Source organism: Rattus rattus, chromosome 11, assembly GCF_011064425.1.
Source record: "Rattus rattus isolate New Zealand chromosome 11, Rrattus_CSIRO_v1, whole genome shotgun sequence".
Classification (NCBI taxonomy): domain Eukaryota; kingdom Metazoa; phylum Chordata; class Mammalia; order Rodentia; family Muridae; genus Rattus; species Rattus rattus.
In genome coordinates, this window is record NC_046164.1 from 67989457 (window position 1) to 68006915 (window position 17459).

Consider the following 17459-nt stretch of genomic DNA (forward strand, 5'->3'; position numbering starts at 1 on the left):
CTTCCCTGGGCTGCCAGAGAGCCTGCAGGTGAAAGAATTTGGCGAGACCAGTCTGGGCTGGCTTCGTGGGGTAGTTTATTGATTGGGTGTGGGAAGGGAATAAAAACTGGAGTTGAGTTTCTGGGTCTTCCTGGCTTTTACGATGGTGTGAATTCTGTACTGGGTGCCTGTATGGGTCTGGGTGCCTGGGGATCCATGGCATGGTTGGGTGGACCTTTAACACCTCTCAGGATGATCAGAGCTCGCTGCAGAAGTGAGGCCAATTTGCCTCCTGGGAATATGACCAGAGCAAGCTGCCATGGGTGACATATCAGAAGCATTTTATAAAATGCCAAAAGTCTGTTCACACACCCCTGCAATACTGACTCCCACATTCCAAAATCTCCACCAAAAACATAAAAACTAGAAGTTAAGTTTGGGGGCTGTGCTGCTGCAGCTGGACCACACGTGATCCTGACCAAACCACTGGATCTGTAAAGGGGCTTCTTGGCAGGTCTGTCTGAATGCAGTTGTGTTTGTCAAGACAGTAATGACAACGGAGAAGCATGTGAAAGGGGCCTATAGCTCCCTGGGCTCGCCAACACCCCTTATCCTACTAATGCAATTAGTGGCTTGAGTGTCACCCTTACCCTTCATCTTCCGCCATACTATAAGCATCTCCTTATACTGTCCCTGACTCCCATGGGACAAGCTGAATTCAAGCTGTACAGAGAGCAAGGTTGAAAACACCCTTACAGGGTCTCCTCAGAGGAACCACATGGCCCAGCCTGTAGACTCCCCTGGGGTTGAGAGGCTAAGGACATATGAGCCAAGGGTCCAATTTAACCCTATTCGCCTCCAGTGGTCAGGGAAAGGTGAAAGTGACTCCTGGCTGGCCCCCTGGTACCCAAGATCTGAGTCGAGCTGAGCTGGACTTTTCCACCCTACATTTTTGTGTTGGTGAATACCATGTCATGTATCCTGGTTGTCCCCTGGCTTCCCGCTGTCAGAAACACACAGGACCATCACATATGTCACACACAAACACACACACACACACACACACACACACACACACACACAGCTGAACAAGACTCAAGAAACAACATGCCCTTTAGTGTGCGCCTTGCCTCTTCATGTTGAGTTCACGTCCCCTCGATGTGCTGCACCCTGCAATCTTAAAACCCTGTAGTGGTTTGGGTATGTTTGGCCCAGGGAGTGGCACTATTAGGAGGTGTGGCCTTGTTGGAGTAGGTGTGTCACTGTGGGCGTGGGTTTAAGACCCTCACCCTAACTGCCTGGAAGTCAGTATTGTGCTAGCAGCCTTCAGATGAAGATGTAGAACTCTCAGCTCAGCTACTCCTATACCATGCCTGCCTGGATGCTGCCATGTTCCTGCCTTGATGATAATGGACTGAACCTCTGAACCTGTAAGCCAGCCCCAATTAAATGTTGTCCTTATAAGAGTTGCCTTGGTCATGGTTTCTCCTCACAGCAGTAAAACCCTTAGACAAACCCCTAAGCTATGCTTTAAAGAGTAATCCCTGAAACCTGGAAGCTGGGTGCCCAGGCATCTTTGGGTACCTATTGCAGAGATGTAGGCCCATCTGCTGTATATTCCTTCCTCAGTATGGCCTGCATCGCCTGCCCCCTTGAAGGTTTCTTACAATGGATAAGAATGGCCAGTGAGGGTAACATTATTAAGATGCCCACTTCTCTGAGCGTTCTACGTGTATCTGCTCATTTAGCTCATACAGCCACCTAAGAGGCGGGTAACGTATTCCCATTTTACATATGAGGGAACAGACCCAGGGGGTGTGTCACTTGTCCAGTGTCACACAGCCAATTCAGCAACAGAACTAGGGTTTGCCTCCATAGCATGGCCTCTAAGCACTCACTTCTTGGTGGAGTCTTCTATTGTGCTCTGCTTCCCTAATCCCCAAAGCGTCCCTGTCTTCCTTGGGCTTCCATCGCTAGGACCCCACTTCTGCAATGACCCCTCTGGAGTTCTGCTGTACTTTCCCTCCCTGCACACACGACTTTTCCTGCCCTTTCACAGCAGTGTGTTGGTCTGCCTCGTTCCCACCCTCCAAATACCATTCCCAGCAAGGTCTGGGAAGTTCTGTCGCCTGAAGCATCTTTTTCACAACACACCCAAGTCCCTCCTCCACCCAAGACCAGGTTCTCATCTCCCTCTGTCCCTACCTGCAAACAGCAATTTGAAGACAGAGACCTACACTGACCAACTCTTCTCCTCAGGGATCCAGGCGTGAGAAAGGTACCAACACCCACGCTTCCTCAGGAGGCCTGGGAGGCAGGCAGGGAGAGGTCAGATGGAGAAACAGAGGCCCGGGGTGATCACACGACCAGGCACTGGGCAGTGGATGGGCTACGAACCTGGCTAACCAGTGTCCCCTGCAGGGCCTGCAGCTGCTCCTGGGTGTGGAGTGTGGCACTTCTTTCCTGGGCCACACAGGCCCTCAGCTGTTCCACCTTCAAGAGAAGCCTCCTCTCTGACAGCTCCAGCTCCCGGACCCTGCAGGACCAGAAGCAGGAGATACTCAGGGTACGAAGTGAAGACTGAGTGTCCACGCCGCTGTGTGAACCCCACCACACCAGTCTTATTCAGCTGCTGGTGTAAAGATTCCATTGTAAACCACCCATAAACTATCAGCTTGGGCTCGAGCTCTGTAGCCCAGACCGGTCTCAAAGTCATAGCCATTCTCTTCCCACTTCCCCAGTGCTTGGATGGCCAGTGAGCCACCAAACCCAGCCATACTAGAGAGTCTCTGTTCTACCTCAAAGGCTGGGGAAATAGCTTAGTGCGTAAGAGCACTCGTTCGGTGAGCATGAGGACCTCAGTTCAAATCCCCAGCACCCACAGAAAAGCCATGCCTGTAACTCCAGCACTGGGGACAGAGCCGGACAGACCTTAGGGGTTTATTGGTCAGCATGCCTAGCCAAATGTGAGCTTCCAGGCAATTGGGTGGAGAGTTATGGTGGAAGACAAGCGCATGTCCTATCTGGGCCTCTGCATGGATGCAGATGGGTGTTGCATGGATAGCCATGCTACATACATGTGTGTATACACATATCAACATTACTTGTCACAAAATTCAACCTTATGTGTTTCTCAGCCCTATATGAAGACCAAGAGACACTGAGTGGAGGCCGATCAGTTGGGAGTTTTGTTTTTGTTTTTTTGACATCGGCCTCCAGGTCATATATTTCACACAGGAGAAAACCAAGGACCTGAGAGGCAACTATTTCCTGGGGTCACTCAGCATCGTGGGTTCCAGGCTGACTTTTAACCCTACTCACTGTTGCCTCCCATTCTGACTCCAAACTTACAAATATCTTCTAAGGAAGTGACTGAGGATCAAAATGTTTCTGTGATTAAAAACAGAAACCATGGCCACGTCTGTGTGGCTTACACTTCCACAGGAGATGCTGGGAGCAGCCTGTAGGACTGGCACATCGGGGAGCAGCTGAGCCATGCAGGGCTCTGTGCTGCACAGTGAGACTCTAGAGACTGTGCCCAGCCAGGAGGGGACAAACTCTGACTGCAAATAGAGGAGGTGCCACAAGGAGGATGCTGGGGACACTCGAAGGGGAAGTCAAAGCAATGCCCTCACCAGAAGAACCTCCAGATGAGAAGTTTCTTTCTCCTGTTCAGAGCTAGCCTTGCCTCCATGCTAGGTAATGTTGGCCAGAGATATCCCCTTATTTACCACCTCTATGCATGCGTTCTCCTTTACCCAAGACCAACCAGTGACCTTCTCCATCTCAGACCCTGATCCACTGGGAGCAGCAGGCTCTGTCTTTACTGCCACAGAGGCCAAACTGGATTAGTTTACCTCTATGACCCTCAGATTTTCATCTGTAAGACACAGGCAGCTGTATTTTGTGCACGGGGTTTTGTTAAGATGAAGGAGAATGATCTTACTATTTAAGACCTGACCAATGGTTTCCTCTCTTCAGGGAGGTCTATCTATCCTTCCTGGACAGCTTCTCTCAAGTTAATCAGTGAGGAGGGGAACTGGTACCTTCTCACTGCTTTTGAGATTTGCTGAAAGTCAAAAAGGAAAAAGTAAGCCATTCTCTTTATTTTGGGGAGCAATCTCAGGAGACGGTCCGCTTCTGACTTAATCAGCAGTGGCTGAGCTATGCCCCAGATACACCCAGATCCTGGTCCCCGTAGGAAGGACGTCACCCTTCGTGTGTACTCCAATCCCACACTTCAGCTGCAGGGCAGGCCAAGTCAAGTCTGTGGGAGGAGACGCCTCCTGACCACCCCCTGGTCTCCAGCCAGTCGGAAGGGGGCCTGGGTAGAGCTGACTGTGGAGAAGAAAGCCACAGCGCCACAAAAGTACCTTGATTACTGCAGCTCAGAGGTGAACTAGGAGTCGAGGAGGAGTGCTTAGCTGAGGAACAAGGACCAACCGGCTAGGAGTCAGAGTTCCAAAGGTGTCTGAGTGTGACCCTACTGACAACTTGAGCTAAGCCTGAACCCTAGTTTCCAGCCTCCAGAGCTATTAATCAACCACACCTGGGTTCCTGTTGGTTGTCTGTCTGTCTGTCTGTCTGTCTGCTCTAGAAACACTGTGTGAGTGCAAATGCATGCATGTGTGAGGCCATAGGTGGACATGAGGTGTATTCCTCAACCACCCTCTACTTTTTATTTATTTATTTTGAAACAGAGCCTCCTCCAGAGTGAGAAACTCACTGGTTGTGTCCGCTGGCCAGTGAGCTCCACTGATCCTCCTCTGACACAACACTATGGCTACAGTGTGTACCACCCTTGCCCCTGGCTTTTATTTGCATGTGCAGGCTCTAAACTCGGGTCCTAGTGTTGCTACAGCAGGCACTTCCCAGACTGAGCCATCTCTTTAGGCTGTTTTTAAGCCACCAAGTGTCATGGATGCATGCCTCTAATCTCAGCATCCTGGAGGGAAAGGCAAAAGGATCAAGAGTTCAAGGCCGTCCACAGCTATAGTGAGAGTCTAAGGCCAGCACGGGCTATGTGAAGTCCTGTCTCCAATCCCACTGTGCTACTCCCAGGAAAAGGTGCCAAGTTTGTGCTGTTTGTCACAGCAGCACAGGAACACCGTACACTCGGGACCATGAAAAGGGTAAGAGACGTATTTTTTTTTTCTGACTAAAATAATCACATGAGGTTTGTCAGCATGGTGCCACAGAAAGTACTGTGAATCTAAGAGGCTCTGCCGTGAATATATGGGCCCACAGTGGCCACAGGCTAGACTCCTGGGTACCTGGAATCAAGTCCTGCTGCCCTAAGGGAAGCATAGCACAGTGACACACAATCCCCAGCCTTGGTGTCTCCTTCATAACAAAGGCAGAACATCTGTGAACATCTGGTGAGCACTTAGGTCAGACTCAGGGCAAGAGGGCGACAAGCACTGAGGGTGACATTGCTACATTGGGTCAGAAATGACTGCGAAGCATAGTTTGGCAAGACGGGAGTGGGCTGTTTCTTTCCAATCCATTTTCTAACAATTCAGCTATGTTATTTTTATGTTTGATTCATTTCTTTTAACCAATTAATTAGCTTCTTTTTTTTTTCAGACAAGAGCTAACTCTGTAGGCCAGGCTGGCCCATGAGTCACAGCAATCCTCTTGGCTCAGGCTCCTAAGTGGTGTGACTCCAGGTATGAGCCTCCTCACCCAGCTCTATTTCAATAATAATAATAATAATAATAATAATAATAATAATAATAATAATAAATACATTTGGCATGTTAACACTTAATTATTTTAATTTTGTGGAGGCCAGGTGAGCAGTGTGTGTGTGGTAGTCAAGTGACAATTTTATGGGGTTGATTCTGTCCTTCTACCATGAGGATCCCAAAAATTGAACTCGTATCATCACGCTTGGTGGCAAGCACCATAGCCCAGTAGGGTATCTCACCGGCCCTGCACATTAACTCTGTGGCTGCAGCAAGTCCAGTGTGTACTCCCAGCTACTCACTGTTTCCTAGTGGACCAGACCCACCAGGAAGTCAGCCGGGCGTCTGCATTCCTAGTGGGCACTGCATTCCTAGTTTAGACACTACAGCTCTTCTTGTCCCTGCCTCTATAGTTCGCTCATCTGGGAAAGGAGGCAATAGAGGCAATAACATTCTATACGTCACAGGCCTCGAGAGAGTCAGCTGCAGCCAAGGCACCCCGCCTGATCATGCGTCCAAGTCAATGAATGCACGACACAGACTGAAATCCGCTGTGAGCCACAATGAACCTGTGCTCCCCTCATTAATTACCTGAGTGTCTGCTCACAGTGACAGAAAACATAACTAGCACACACAGACTCAAGAAACCCCCGGGACCCCACTGTCACTCCTCCTGGGCACCACGAGGAGAACAGCGTTCCTCTACCCAACCCATCACTCAGGATGTTCCCACGTCATCACAGGCCTATAACAATACAGCCAGCTGACCATGGAAACTGCTTCTTGAGAGGAAGGAAGCAGGAAGGCAGGGAGGGAGGAAGGGAAGGAGGGAGGGAGGGAGGGAAGGAGGGAAGGAGGGAGGGAGGGAGGAGGTCTTGGATGTGACCAGGCAGCACAATACTGTTCTAGGATATGCAAGGCCTTGAGTTCCAGCCCCAACACACTAAAGGAAGGGAAGACAGGAAGAGGAGAGGGGAGGGGATGAGAGGAAGATGAGGTGGGGATGGGAGAAAAGGGAGAGCAGGTGGCATTAGGAAAAGGCCAAAGAGGATAGGGTTTGGGGAAAGCCCTAGATTCAAATGGCCATTCTGGGTCTGTGTTGAACCCACCAGGCAGCAGAGCCCATACGAGAGGCTCGGCAGAGAGAAACAACTGGGGGAGAGGAATCCTGTACCAAGATAATGGAGGAGCTGGGAGGCCAGACAGAGATGACAGACAGCTAGTTCAACAACTCTGGAGTCACTTCTGTCCTGGAGCTAAGGGACTACCCAGGGGAAACATGTGACCAAGGTTTGGCCAAGCCACGCAGCAGAAGATGGGCCCACAAAGAAGAGAGGCATATATCATCTGGGCAGAGACATAACAGAACGGAGGTGAGGGGAAGACCTGGGAAGACCTGGGAAGACCGGGCTTCTCGCCTTCCCCCTCACCACAGGTGCTTGCCATTGACTGGACCCAGTAGTGATCAAGCACAGACAGAAGTGAGGGCAGATGACCCTTTGGGGCTGGGTCTACACCTCTGGTGAGCCTGGGACCTCAGCTGGAGACAGGATTCAGAGGACCGTGTGCCAAGGGGAATTCATCTACGCCGCCCTCTCCCCACACAAGAGTGCTCACAGGGTTACACCCACCTGTTCCTCAGCCCCGACTCTGATATCACATGCTTGTCCACAGCTGCCAACAGCTTCCACTCTGAGGATTCTAGCTGCTCCCTGAGCAACCCCGTGTCCAGGTCCAGGCTGCTGACAGTTTCCGGAAGGCACCCCTGCTCCTTGTCCCTCTCCTCCACATCTCGGAAGACCCAGCAGGTGTCAATCTTCACATCCACATTTATCCCGTCAGAGCCATCGATGCTGGGAGCTCTGATGACGTAGCTGAAGCTTTTCTCAGTCTGTCCCTGGGCTGTTGGCTCCATCCCAGAAACATTTCACTGGCCCAGACTTAATAAAAATGGAACGAGTCTACAACATGAACTTTCTGGAAATTCTGAGGTGGCTATCGTGCCTTTGGATTGTCCTGGGAGGGGAAAAAAAGTCCTTTGAGGAGAACAAGGACAGGTGGATTATTCATGAGGGGGTAGCTTGGGTTTCATCCATACAAACGTCATGCAATACGAACGAGCATCTCAGTTTACAAGCTGACCTGCTAGAACGCAGCAAAGCTAGAACGAGGCTCAGACCAGCCACTGGGAATTAAATGCTTAGCAATGCACATAAAGAGGAAAAGGATGGCTTCCAGGGAGTACCATCAGGTTCTCCAAAGCAAACAAAGCTCGTTCCCAACCATAACAGGTGAGGTGCCATGCTGCTGTCTGAGTATACATACCAAGGACCTAGAGTCTGCCAGGCAAAGAAGGTGGGAAATAAATGCCAAACCGAGAGGTCTCTCCAACCTACCTCGTCCAGTTGTCCTGGTGACCCTATGAGGGAGGCATCCTCCTGCCCATTTTAGAGATGGCAAAATCAAAAGATCTCAGAAGGCGGAAGTGCCTGTCCAAACCCTACAGATGGGAAGGAACAGCCTGGTCTGACTCTACACTGAGAATGCATGGTGTAGCCCAGGAGCTGCGAGATCCAGTGTGGAATGAAACTGGCCTTTGGGTAGCAGAAAACAAGTGTCCTGGAGCTCAGGGTGGGGGAAGGGATCCGGAGGATGAGAAAAGCAGGAATGGCAGGGAGGGAGCAGCAGGCAGATGTAAGCAGAGATCTTTGGAGTGGGGACAAGCACCAGGCCACAGCCAATAGGATAGGAGTGGCTGGCCACATGACACACAGAAGGGCTCACACTCGCACAGGTACTCAGGGTCTCGGACATCTCACTGTTAGCATGGGGCAGTCACAGCCATTCAGAACCAAGGAGATGGCTGGTCTAAGGCAACATCAAAGGATCCACAGGGAAAAAAAACCTGAGGCCATCAACCACTCGAGAGGACAGGACCAGGCAGAGAGGTAGCAGAACAGTATTATAAAATAAGAGGGTCTGCTTCCCCAGAAAATAAAGGGAGAGGTTTCTTAGCACGTTGTCTTCAGAGCACGCAAATGTGTCCATTTCTGAAGCAATGACCCCGGGACCCAAAGGAAACTGCATCTCCCCCTCCCCCACCTCTGCACACAGCCGTGCATTCACTCCCTCCCCATTTCCCAGCCTTTCCAGTACAATTGCCTCTTGCCATAAAGACAGACATTTACTGTAGCTCTTTGTATAAACTCACCTAATGAAGTCAGAGAGTTACCCAGCTTACCAGTGGGGGAGCTTGGGGTGACCCATCCTGGGAAAGAAGCAGCTATGGTCTTAGGGCCCAGTGGGATTTGCCTAGAAATCATGTGTAGCCCACCCCGAGCGCCCTGTAGGTACCCCTCTGGGTTGCTTGGGATGTACCTCACTCTGGCTCCGCGCTCCTCAACAATGAAGTCATGTCAGTGGCTCCCCTTTCTACCTTTGTAGAGAGGCCTTCAGAGTTCCCAACAGTGGATCTCTGGGGATACAGGGGGCAGGTAGAATTGGCCATGTGAAACACTGGCCTTAAAGGGACAGAAGATCAACTCAGATCATAGGTGCTGGGCCTTACTCCTCGGGTTTGAGTCCTGTCCCGGGTATGAATCTGGACAAATTACTGAGTGTCTCATAAAAGGAACTCCAGACACTGTGTCTGTGAGAGAACACACGAGTGAATTCACACAGCTTGCTCAGAGAGCCCAGCACATCCTCAGGCTAAATACTGGCATGGTGACTCTTCCTGGTCCACCCTCAGTTGTCTGGGTTGTGACCAGACTTACTGCTTAACTGCTGCAGTGTACTGGGCACCTTGCAAACTGACACCACACACAATAAATAGTTCTTTGCCCTACCATGGGGAGGATTCCCCAAGTACCTAGCATGTGAGCCCCAGGAATACTGGTCACAAGAGGCTACCGGCCATGGGAAGATGACTGATGACTCACCAAGACAGAGGGGAAAGAAGTAGAGCTGGGAAGATTGAAGAGAAATGGATGCTGGGTAGAGGCCTGGGCCTGGGGCCACCAGTTTTCCTTGAGAGACAGCCCTCAAGAGTGGCTATAAGGACAAAGACCGATGATGCCTTAGGAGACATGATTGAGAGATAGTCACAGAAAGGACACAGGCCATGATCATAGCACCCAGCTTAAAACCTTGGCCCTGAAGTGAATGAATAAGGAGGGGAAGGGGCAGGTTCAGCCTTGGAGACCCCACTCCTTCCACCAGAATAGGGCTCCGGACACATTTTGGGGTCTGCAGAAATCCGTAAGAGGTTTTTGGTTTTTGGGGGGTGTTTGGTTGGTTGGCTTGTTTTGGTGTGTTTGGGTTGTTTTTTTTCTTTGTTTGTTTTTGTTGTTGTTGTTGTTGTTGTTGTTGTTGTTGACAATTTGGTAGAGGAAAAAGATACCAAAGTGCCAATTTGGGGTTTCCTTAACAAGCTGAGGTCAAGCATGAGAAATAGAAAAGCAACCCGTTTGTATGGTACTGGGAATGCCAGGACCCTGGTGGTCACCCGGCTAGCAAATCCAAAGGAAACAGCAGCCATATAACCCCGACCTTCGGGAAGAAAGACAAGGAGGAAGCAGGCTACACCTCTTCAGGGAACACGACCTTGGTTAGGGACCTCAAGCATGCCAGAGCATGTAGGCCCTGCCTAGTCAGGGTAGGAAGCAACTGGGAGGGTCTCAGGCTGGGTGGACTCCGTGTGGAACTGAGCTAGGACACAGGCCCAGCTTTCTGCACAGCACATGGATGGGGGTGGGACTCTACACTGCGCTAAGCAGGAGACATTGACTGAGAACTACCCCGTGCCTAGCTATAGATCAAGCAAAGTGAAGAGGACCTGGTAGGACATAGGTCTTTCGGCCTTAGGGGTACCCTCGTTTTTAAAGCTCAAGCCCCCCAAGTCCTCAGTTCATCCAGTCACCTACCCCAGCCCAGGCCTCCCCACTGAGCCCCTACAGGCTGCAGCAATGACAGACCTGCCTTGATTCCTCAGCTTCTCTTCCTGCTCAAGATCACATGCCACTGACTTAGAGGACTACAGGAGTGGAATCTCGTGTTTGAAGACTTCATAGGCTGAGCTATGGACCTCATCCTCCTAACGAGTCTGGAAGAAGAGTCAAGAAAAATTCTACCTGCCTTCCTGTCTACAGAAGAGTGTAGCCTTGGCTTTGGAGGTTGACTTAGTAGCTCTGCTCCCCTGGAAACTACACAGGCGTTCGGTGGCAAGAGCTCTGAGACTCTGCCTACCAATAGGGGCTCTCACAGCAATGCCTAAGATAAGGACAAGGGACTCTGGGTCTTGAAAGGGACTCTGGAAGCTTGCACACCTGTCTGTGTGAGCTGCATTCTCAGGCCTGAGTGGCTTCCTGGGGGTAGAAGGGAGTGGACGCTGGCCCCAACTGAGCAACGTGGATACTCCTGGGAAGACCACTCCATGAGAGTCTCAGATCCTTGCTCCTGCTGGCCGCTGTTGGGATGTCAGAGGGCCTGTGGAATGATGCAGGTCCACCCATCCCGCTGTGGTGAAGCTCTTCTACCAGGCATGGCCTGGGATCTGTCAATTGTATCCCTCGGAGTCACAAGGACACTGTCTGCAGCAGGGAAATGACTGAGCTGGGAGTGCCCAGACAAGTCTGACTGCAGAGTTAAGGCCACGGTCACATAAGGTGTTGAGTGAAAAAACCAGGCAGACAGGGAGGCTGCCCTCTCTCTCACAGTAGGTAGGGACAGAAGGTACAAGGACCACTCTCCAGCATAGCCTGCAGAGATTCTAGACAGATGGTTGTGGGGACAGAGTGGTGGGCTTCTCCTTGACCCTCTGGGATGCCCCAGGATGACTGTCTACAGAAGCCAGTTGAATAGTGCCCCCCTGCATCTCCTATCAGAGAAAGCAGTCATGCTTTCCAATTTCCTGACTGGTGCCCATACTCCTGCTACTCAAGGACTCAGATGTCTGTTGTCAAAGATAGGTTCCTTGGGATTTAATTAAGCCACTAGGTATTGGTAAGTCGCAGAGGCTGGGCTTGTGGGTCATGGGTGTTGGGGAACTCAGAATTCAGCAGAGAGTCAACACTTCTGAGCCATCCTGCCGTGTTTGCTTCAAGCTGGAGACGTCATATCTGCTGGAATGACCTCCTGTCTGGACAGCCCCTCTTCTGTTCAGAGCACTGTCTTTGCATCTCTGTCTTTGGACCTGGCTTCCCTACAATGTCAGGTCCCTGCTCCATAGTTCCCTTAATGGGCCTGATCTGAACTCTAATCTTTCTGCTTGCTTCCAGGAAGTCATGGTGCTACCCACGTGGTCCTGTAACTACACAGCAAGAGGCTTCAAGTGGCTGCTGCCGCCACGTCCCCTCTCGACTCACCACAGGCTCCTCCACATCCCATCCTTTTCCACACTGTCAACCTGAGGGCTAACATTCTCTCCACCCTGAGTTTGAAAGAGTATAGCCACATAGGCAGATACCTTTTGGAGGTGCCCTACCTGTTCTAGATTGATAGGAGCATCCCAACATTATTTCTTGGGAAATTTCCTCTGGAAGTCAACTTCCAGCATCTAGTTCTCAGTGAACTTAGGGTACACCAACCCTGCGCTACCCCCCTGTGCTCTGGGAGGCTCCAACGCCTGAGGAGAAGACTCTGCTCTCCACCAAGTATCCTGGGAAGTGAAGGCTTTCTATGGTAAAGGGTGCCCATGGCTTCGACCTCGGAACTCAGAGCCTCTGGGTACTGCACTACCAGCCCGAGCCCCTTTTCAGGATGCCCCTACACATTACAACAGATAGCTTAGGTCTGTTTTCTCAGTCCTCGCTCCTCCCTGGTCTGGGGCACAGCCATGCTCTGGGACTTATGCAGTGTCACACCTATGTGAGTGTCGGAACCTTCGGCTTTTCTCAGAAGTCTACAATGCACAGGGTTCCCCACGTTGGCGACTCTAACTCTCCCTTGCTGGTCACCAGCTGCAAGTCCAGCTGTGCATGGCCTCAGAGGTTTCGTTGGTTGCTCTGACAGACAGAATCCAGAAGAACACACTCAGTCCATGGAGATTTATGTACACAGGGCAGAGGGGCTGTCTGAGTCCATCTAGGCACATGTAATGCCTTCAGGGAGACACACAGCATGGACACAGGGCCTGTGCCTATTCCCCAAGGCAGCAGCTCCCATGTCCTGGGTTTCCACTAATTGCACTTAAATTTCTGCCATCCAGATCCACCTTTGCCCTTGGCTCTTGGAGACGTCACAGTGGGGATACTGGGGAGGCTTGCCATTGTCCTGCAGAATTCCACAGCAGAGGCTGGCCAGGTCCCCAGGCCTCCCCTTCAAGTGACTGTCAATTGTGCATAAGTTCTGTGTTCAGGCTCCGGACTTGGAATAGCTTTGTTGCACTGTTGGATTTTGGTTTGAGTGAGGATGGGGCACCACGGGGACTCGGGTGATTCCAGAAGTTCGTTGTCTAGCCTGTAAGATTAATAGATTATTTGAAGTGAAACAAAAATCAAAGGTTAAGAAGAGTGAAGGGGGCCCTGGTAGATCTTCAAGCCCACACCATCCTGATCTCTCTTGATAGTTGTTCAAAGAACCTCCTCAAAAACCCAGAAAAAGGGAGCAGGATTTGGATAGCCCCAGAACTTCATCAATGGAACATGGTGTGAGCTGTCTCCCAGACGCCAGGATAACCCTTTATTCTCTATGTATGCAATGACCAAACATCACATGCCTGGATATGTCCCAGGCAATGGGAATAGAAGGTACCTAACTTAAGCCCTTGTAAGCTAGTGTCATAGTCAGGGACATCGCTAAGGACATTGGGGGTCCATCTAGGGATCTAGTAGGTCTCGGGGGTATCCTGGAGTTCAAGGATGCTCAGCCTAGGCTAGATTAACAGTCAAGACTCTAAAATTCAGAGGCCCTGGCAGATACCAGCCTGAGTATGGGCACTTAGCACCAGGAAAGTATAGAAAGACTGAAAGCTAAGTGCTTGGACACAAGGGACCAACAGCTAGGGTAGGACCCGACCCTGGGATGCCTTCATTCTTTGGGTCTCTGATTACAGTAGGGCATCATATCTGGGCGTACAGGTTGAGATCCAGAGGTGAGAAGTCAGGGACGTCTGTTCCCTGGACACTGTGCAGTCTCATTCAGGAGCTGGCCTCATGAGCCACTGGCTTGTCAGTCTCCTGATCCTCTACCCTGAAGGTCATTTGCTTTGGACCTGACAGGAGATGTGCGCAGAGCAGGAACTACGCCAGACTGGAGATGGCTTTGAGAATGGGACAGAAACTCGGTGGATGAAATGACACGGGCCTCTGTTTCTCAGTAATCCTCACCATGTGCCTCTAGAGCAGGACCCCAAGGACCCAGGAACCACACAGCCCCTGAGGAGAGGAAGTGGAGGAATCCAGAACAAGGTTGCTTTCAAGGCTCCTCATCTCCCAAGGAGCAGCACAGCAGAGGGGAGTCAATCTCCCCTGTCAACCGGCTTTGCCTCAGCCAATAGGAAGGAAAGGATACACACCCGAGTTCTCGGCGCATGGGAGTCTTCAAGGCCACAGAATGAATGCTAGTGAGAAAAACAAAAAAAGGAACAAAAACTATAACATAAGACCAAAAGAAAACAGGAAGAGAAAAGAAAAGGGGGAAAAAAAGGAAAGAAAAAAGAAAAAAAGATGTGAGATGTGGCATGGAATCCAGCGACAGTATCTTACAAGAACTATGACACTAGGGGGCAGCAGAGAGAGGCGCGGAGGGCTGCCAATAGGGAGCGCTGATTGCCCCCTCCAGTGCTCAGTGGGGTAACCCTACGCGTTTACCAGGTATCCCACCAATCCAGGCTGCCGGGTGAGATCTATGCCCTGTGCAGAGACTTTGAGGGATAAAGGTAAGGCCACACAGGGGAAGGACCTGCAGACAAGCGATCCTTCCTGACGCTGACCCTTGCGAGAGATCTGTTAATATTTAAAACACTGTGTGCCTTTTACCGGTCAACTTTAGAAAAATGTTGTTGGGGGAAAAAAAATAACCTCACAAAACCAGAAGAGACAGATGAGTTAGTTCAAAAGAACATTTTTTTTCTTAATCTGCTTGTGACTTGCCCTGTTTAAACAGAATCAGTAGTCTTTAGAGGAAGCATATACGACCATCACCTGGGAATTTAAAAAAAAAAAAAAATCCCCACCAAACAAGGTCATAGCTTCCTATGTTGTTTGTAGAGAAAAGTGAAAATCCAAATAACATCAACACTTTCTTCTATCCAATCTCTAGGATCAAGAGCTGTGAGGGGTCCCTCTAAACCCAGTATATTTCACGTTCTACATGGGGAAACTGAGGCTCAGGAGGAGGAGGGTTTAGTGAGACCATCCAGCGGATTGTGAATAAGACTGGCCATGGTAGGAGAGAAAGATCATGAGTCACCGTTGATGGCACCAGAGTTTCTCATGATCACATGCAGGGAGGGACTGGGAGGACCTACAGGTAACAGTTAGGCCTGTGAACACCTTCAGCCACTCCTGCTGTGTGTTTGGCCTGGGCATATCCCCCTGGGAAAATGGAGACAGAGCGGTCCACAAATCCGCTCTGAGAAAGTCTAAGAGACCAGAAAAACAGTCCAAGAGACAACCAGGTGCTTCCCCACGAGGCATAGCCAGTACACCCGGTCAGCCAGATTTCTGACGTTACTATCTGTGTATATGTACATGTGTTGTGTGAGGGTTGGCACACGTGTTACAGGTGTGCATGCATGAGCGTAGGACAGAGGACACACTCAAAGTTCATTCCTTAGGCACTGTCCTCTTCGGGTTTTTGAGACAGGATCTCACTGACCTGGAAGTCACCAGTTACACCAAACCCTCTGACTGGTGAGTCCCCAAGCTGCCTGTCTCCACCTCACCAGCACTGGGTTTCTAACCGTGCCCCACACGGCCAGCTGCTCTTGCTGTGAGTGGTGGGAACTCATCAAGCACAGTTAACGGATCAAGCACCGGGAATGTTCGCAAAGCAAGCACTTCACTGACTGAGGCATCTCCCGACTCCCCATTTTTTAACATTTTAATGGGTGACATCCCCTGTGGCCATGTTTGTACAGTTGTCACATCTGGCTATGACCCTCAAGGTGCCTATGGATGAAAAGTCAGGGAGAATTCATCTTCCCCAACCTCCCTCTACCCCTCCGCTATCTGCTAATGGAGTCCTTGCTGCCACCCAGAGAGGCAAAGAGTCTTATCTCAAAGCAGTAAGAAGCCGTCTACTTACAGCCCCAGGATCTCAGGCTACCCTGAGCCCAGCCACGGAGCCAAGGGATTCTCAGTTGGATCGACCTGCCATTCCCCTTAGGACTTCTCAACAGTCCTGGAGGATTGAGGGGGGCTGGGCACCTGCCAGATGGGACTCTGGGATCTAGCACAGCTACTCAAAGGGTTTCCCAGATGGAACTGATGGGAAAACCCAGGTAGCTATGGCCTGGACACGGACCTCTGGTGCCCCCTGCAGACACAGCGAGGGATGAACCCAGAACTCCATACAGGATGAGACTAGTGATTGCCCTGTTTGAATTTAGCTTCTCAAGAATATATCCCTCTCACAAGAAGTCTCAAGAAGTGTCCTTTCTTTCTCTCCCCCATCTGCTATACTTAGTATTTGACAACCACCAGGAAGGCTGTCCCACTGATGAGGAGCCTCAAACTCTGCTGTCTGGTGACTTCCAGTGACTTGTCCCTGCTGTCCCTGGACAGTCAAGTTCCTTTCCTACAAGGTGGCCTGGCATGTTTCAGCCCAGAAGTGGCCTTTGTCTTTCTTTCTGGGCTTTTGCATATCCTCCTTTAGGATCCAGACAGAGTCTTCTCAGGCACTCTAGCCTTACCTCGCAAAGTAGGCTGAGCCAAAAGGCCTGTGCCTCTCCCCATGGGTGTCCTCACCACCCCACAGATATAAGGGCAACATACTGCCTTTCTTTGACATAAGCTACGCATATGACTTCTCCCCAGACTTGTCTAAGGCCACCCCACTTTCTGCCTCGGAGAAAGGGATGAGTGAAGTTCTACCTGTCCTCAAGGGATAGACAGTCAGGAGGTGTTGTCACAGGAAGTGGCAGAGATCATAGTAAAGCCACCTTGCCTGTGTGGTCCTCAAGTAGCCTTTCAGTCTGCCTAGGTCAGCAGCACAGGGTGGCTACCAGCATCCACAGAACCCTGGCTGTCTCTTCTGGGATGAGTGCAAGTGTTTGTCTCCGTGTTCCCCTCTTTCTGGATATTGGTCCACCATTTTTCACTCCTGTGGATGCTTTCCAAAATCTTAAGCAAAGACTCTTTTAAAAAGTCCTACTTTGCAGCTCAGGCTGGCCTTGAATTTGTAGTCCTCTTGACTGCCTCTTAATTACAGGGATTACAGGTGTGAACCACAACCATGCCCAGCCTTGAGAGGATCCATTTTTACATTTTTTTTTCCAGTTCTTAGCATAAGGGCTTGTCTCAAACAACTCACTCTACCACTTCCCAGAGTTGAACTGGGTCTGGAAGTAGTTTTTATTGTTGTTGTTATTAGACACTATTGTTTATGTGTGTGTGTACACATGAGTGCAGTGACCACAGAAGCCAGAAGAGGGCATCAGATCCCCATGGAGCTACGGTCACCGTGTTTGTGAACTGCCCAAGCCACTGAGCCATCTCTTCAGGCTGATAGGCACGGCTTTTGATGTATCTACTGTTGTGCCGTGTGAGGCCTGCGGTCGTGACAGAACAGCTGAGGGCATCTGTGTGTTCCTCTGCTATTGCGTGTATGTTTTCTCCCAGGAATTCTGCT

The 17459-nt window shown here is 50.6% G+C and overlaps 1 protein-coding gene and 1 long non-coding RNA gene across 2 annotated transcripts in view; both read right to left on the reverse strand.

The window, feature by feature from the left end:
- C11H4orf50 (chromosome 11 C4orf50 homolog) overlaps positions 1-11175 on the reverse strand; it is a 35960-nt gene extending 24785 nt beyond the window's left edge. Inside the window, exons 1-3 of the mRNA XM_032915906.1 lie at positions 10994-11175; positions 7298-7702; positions 2377-2515 (exon numbers count right to left, since the gene is read on the reverse strand). Coding sequence (XP_032771797.1) covers positions 2377-2515; positions 7298-7581 — 423 coding nt within the window. The 5' untranslated portion in view covers positions 7582-7702; positions 10994-11175. The remainder of the gene's footprint in view (positions 1-2376; positions 2516-7297; positions 7703-10993) is intronic.
- A 450-nt stretch (positions 11176-11625) lies between these two features.
- On the reverse strand, positions 11626-14297 carry LOC116912830. Its single transcript, XR_004389482.1, has 2 exons — positions 14182-14297; positions 11626-13124 (listed from the first exon to the last, which is right to left on the reverse strand). It is a non-coding gene; the product is annotated as an uncharacterized LOC116912830 (long non-coding RNA).
- Positions 14298-17459: the final 3162 nt, after the last annotated feature.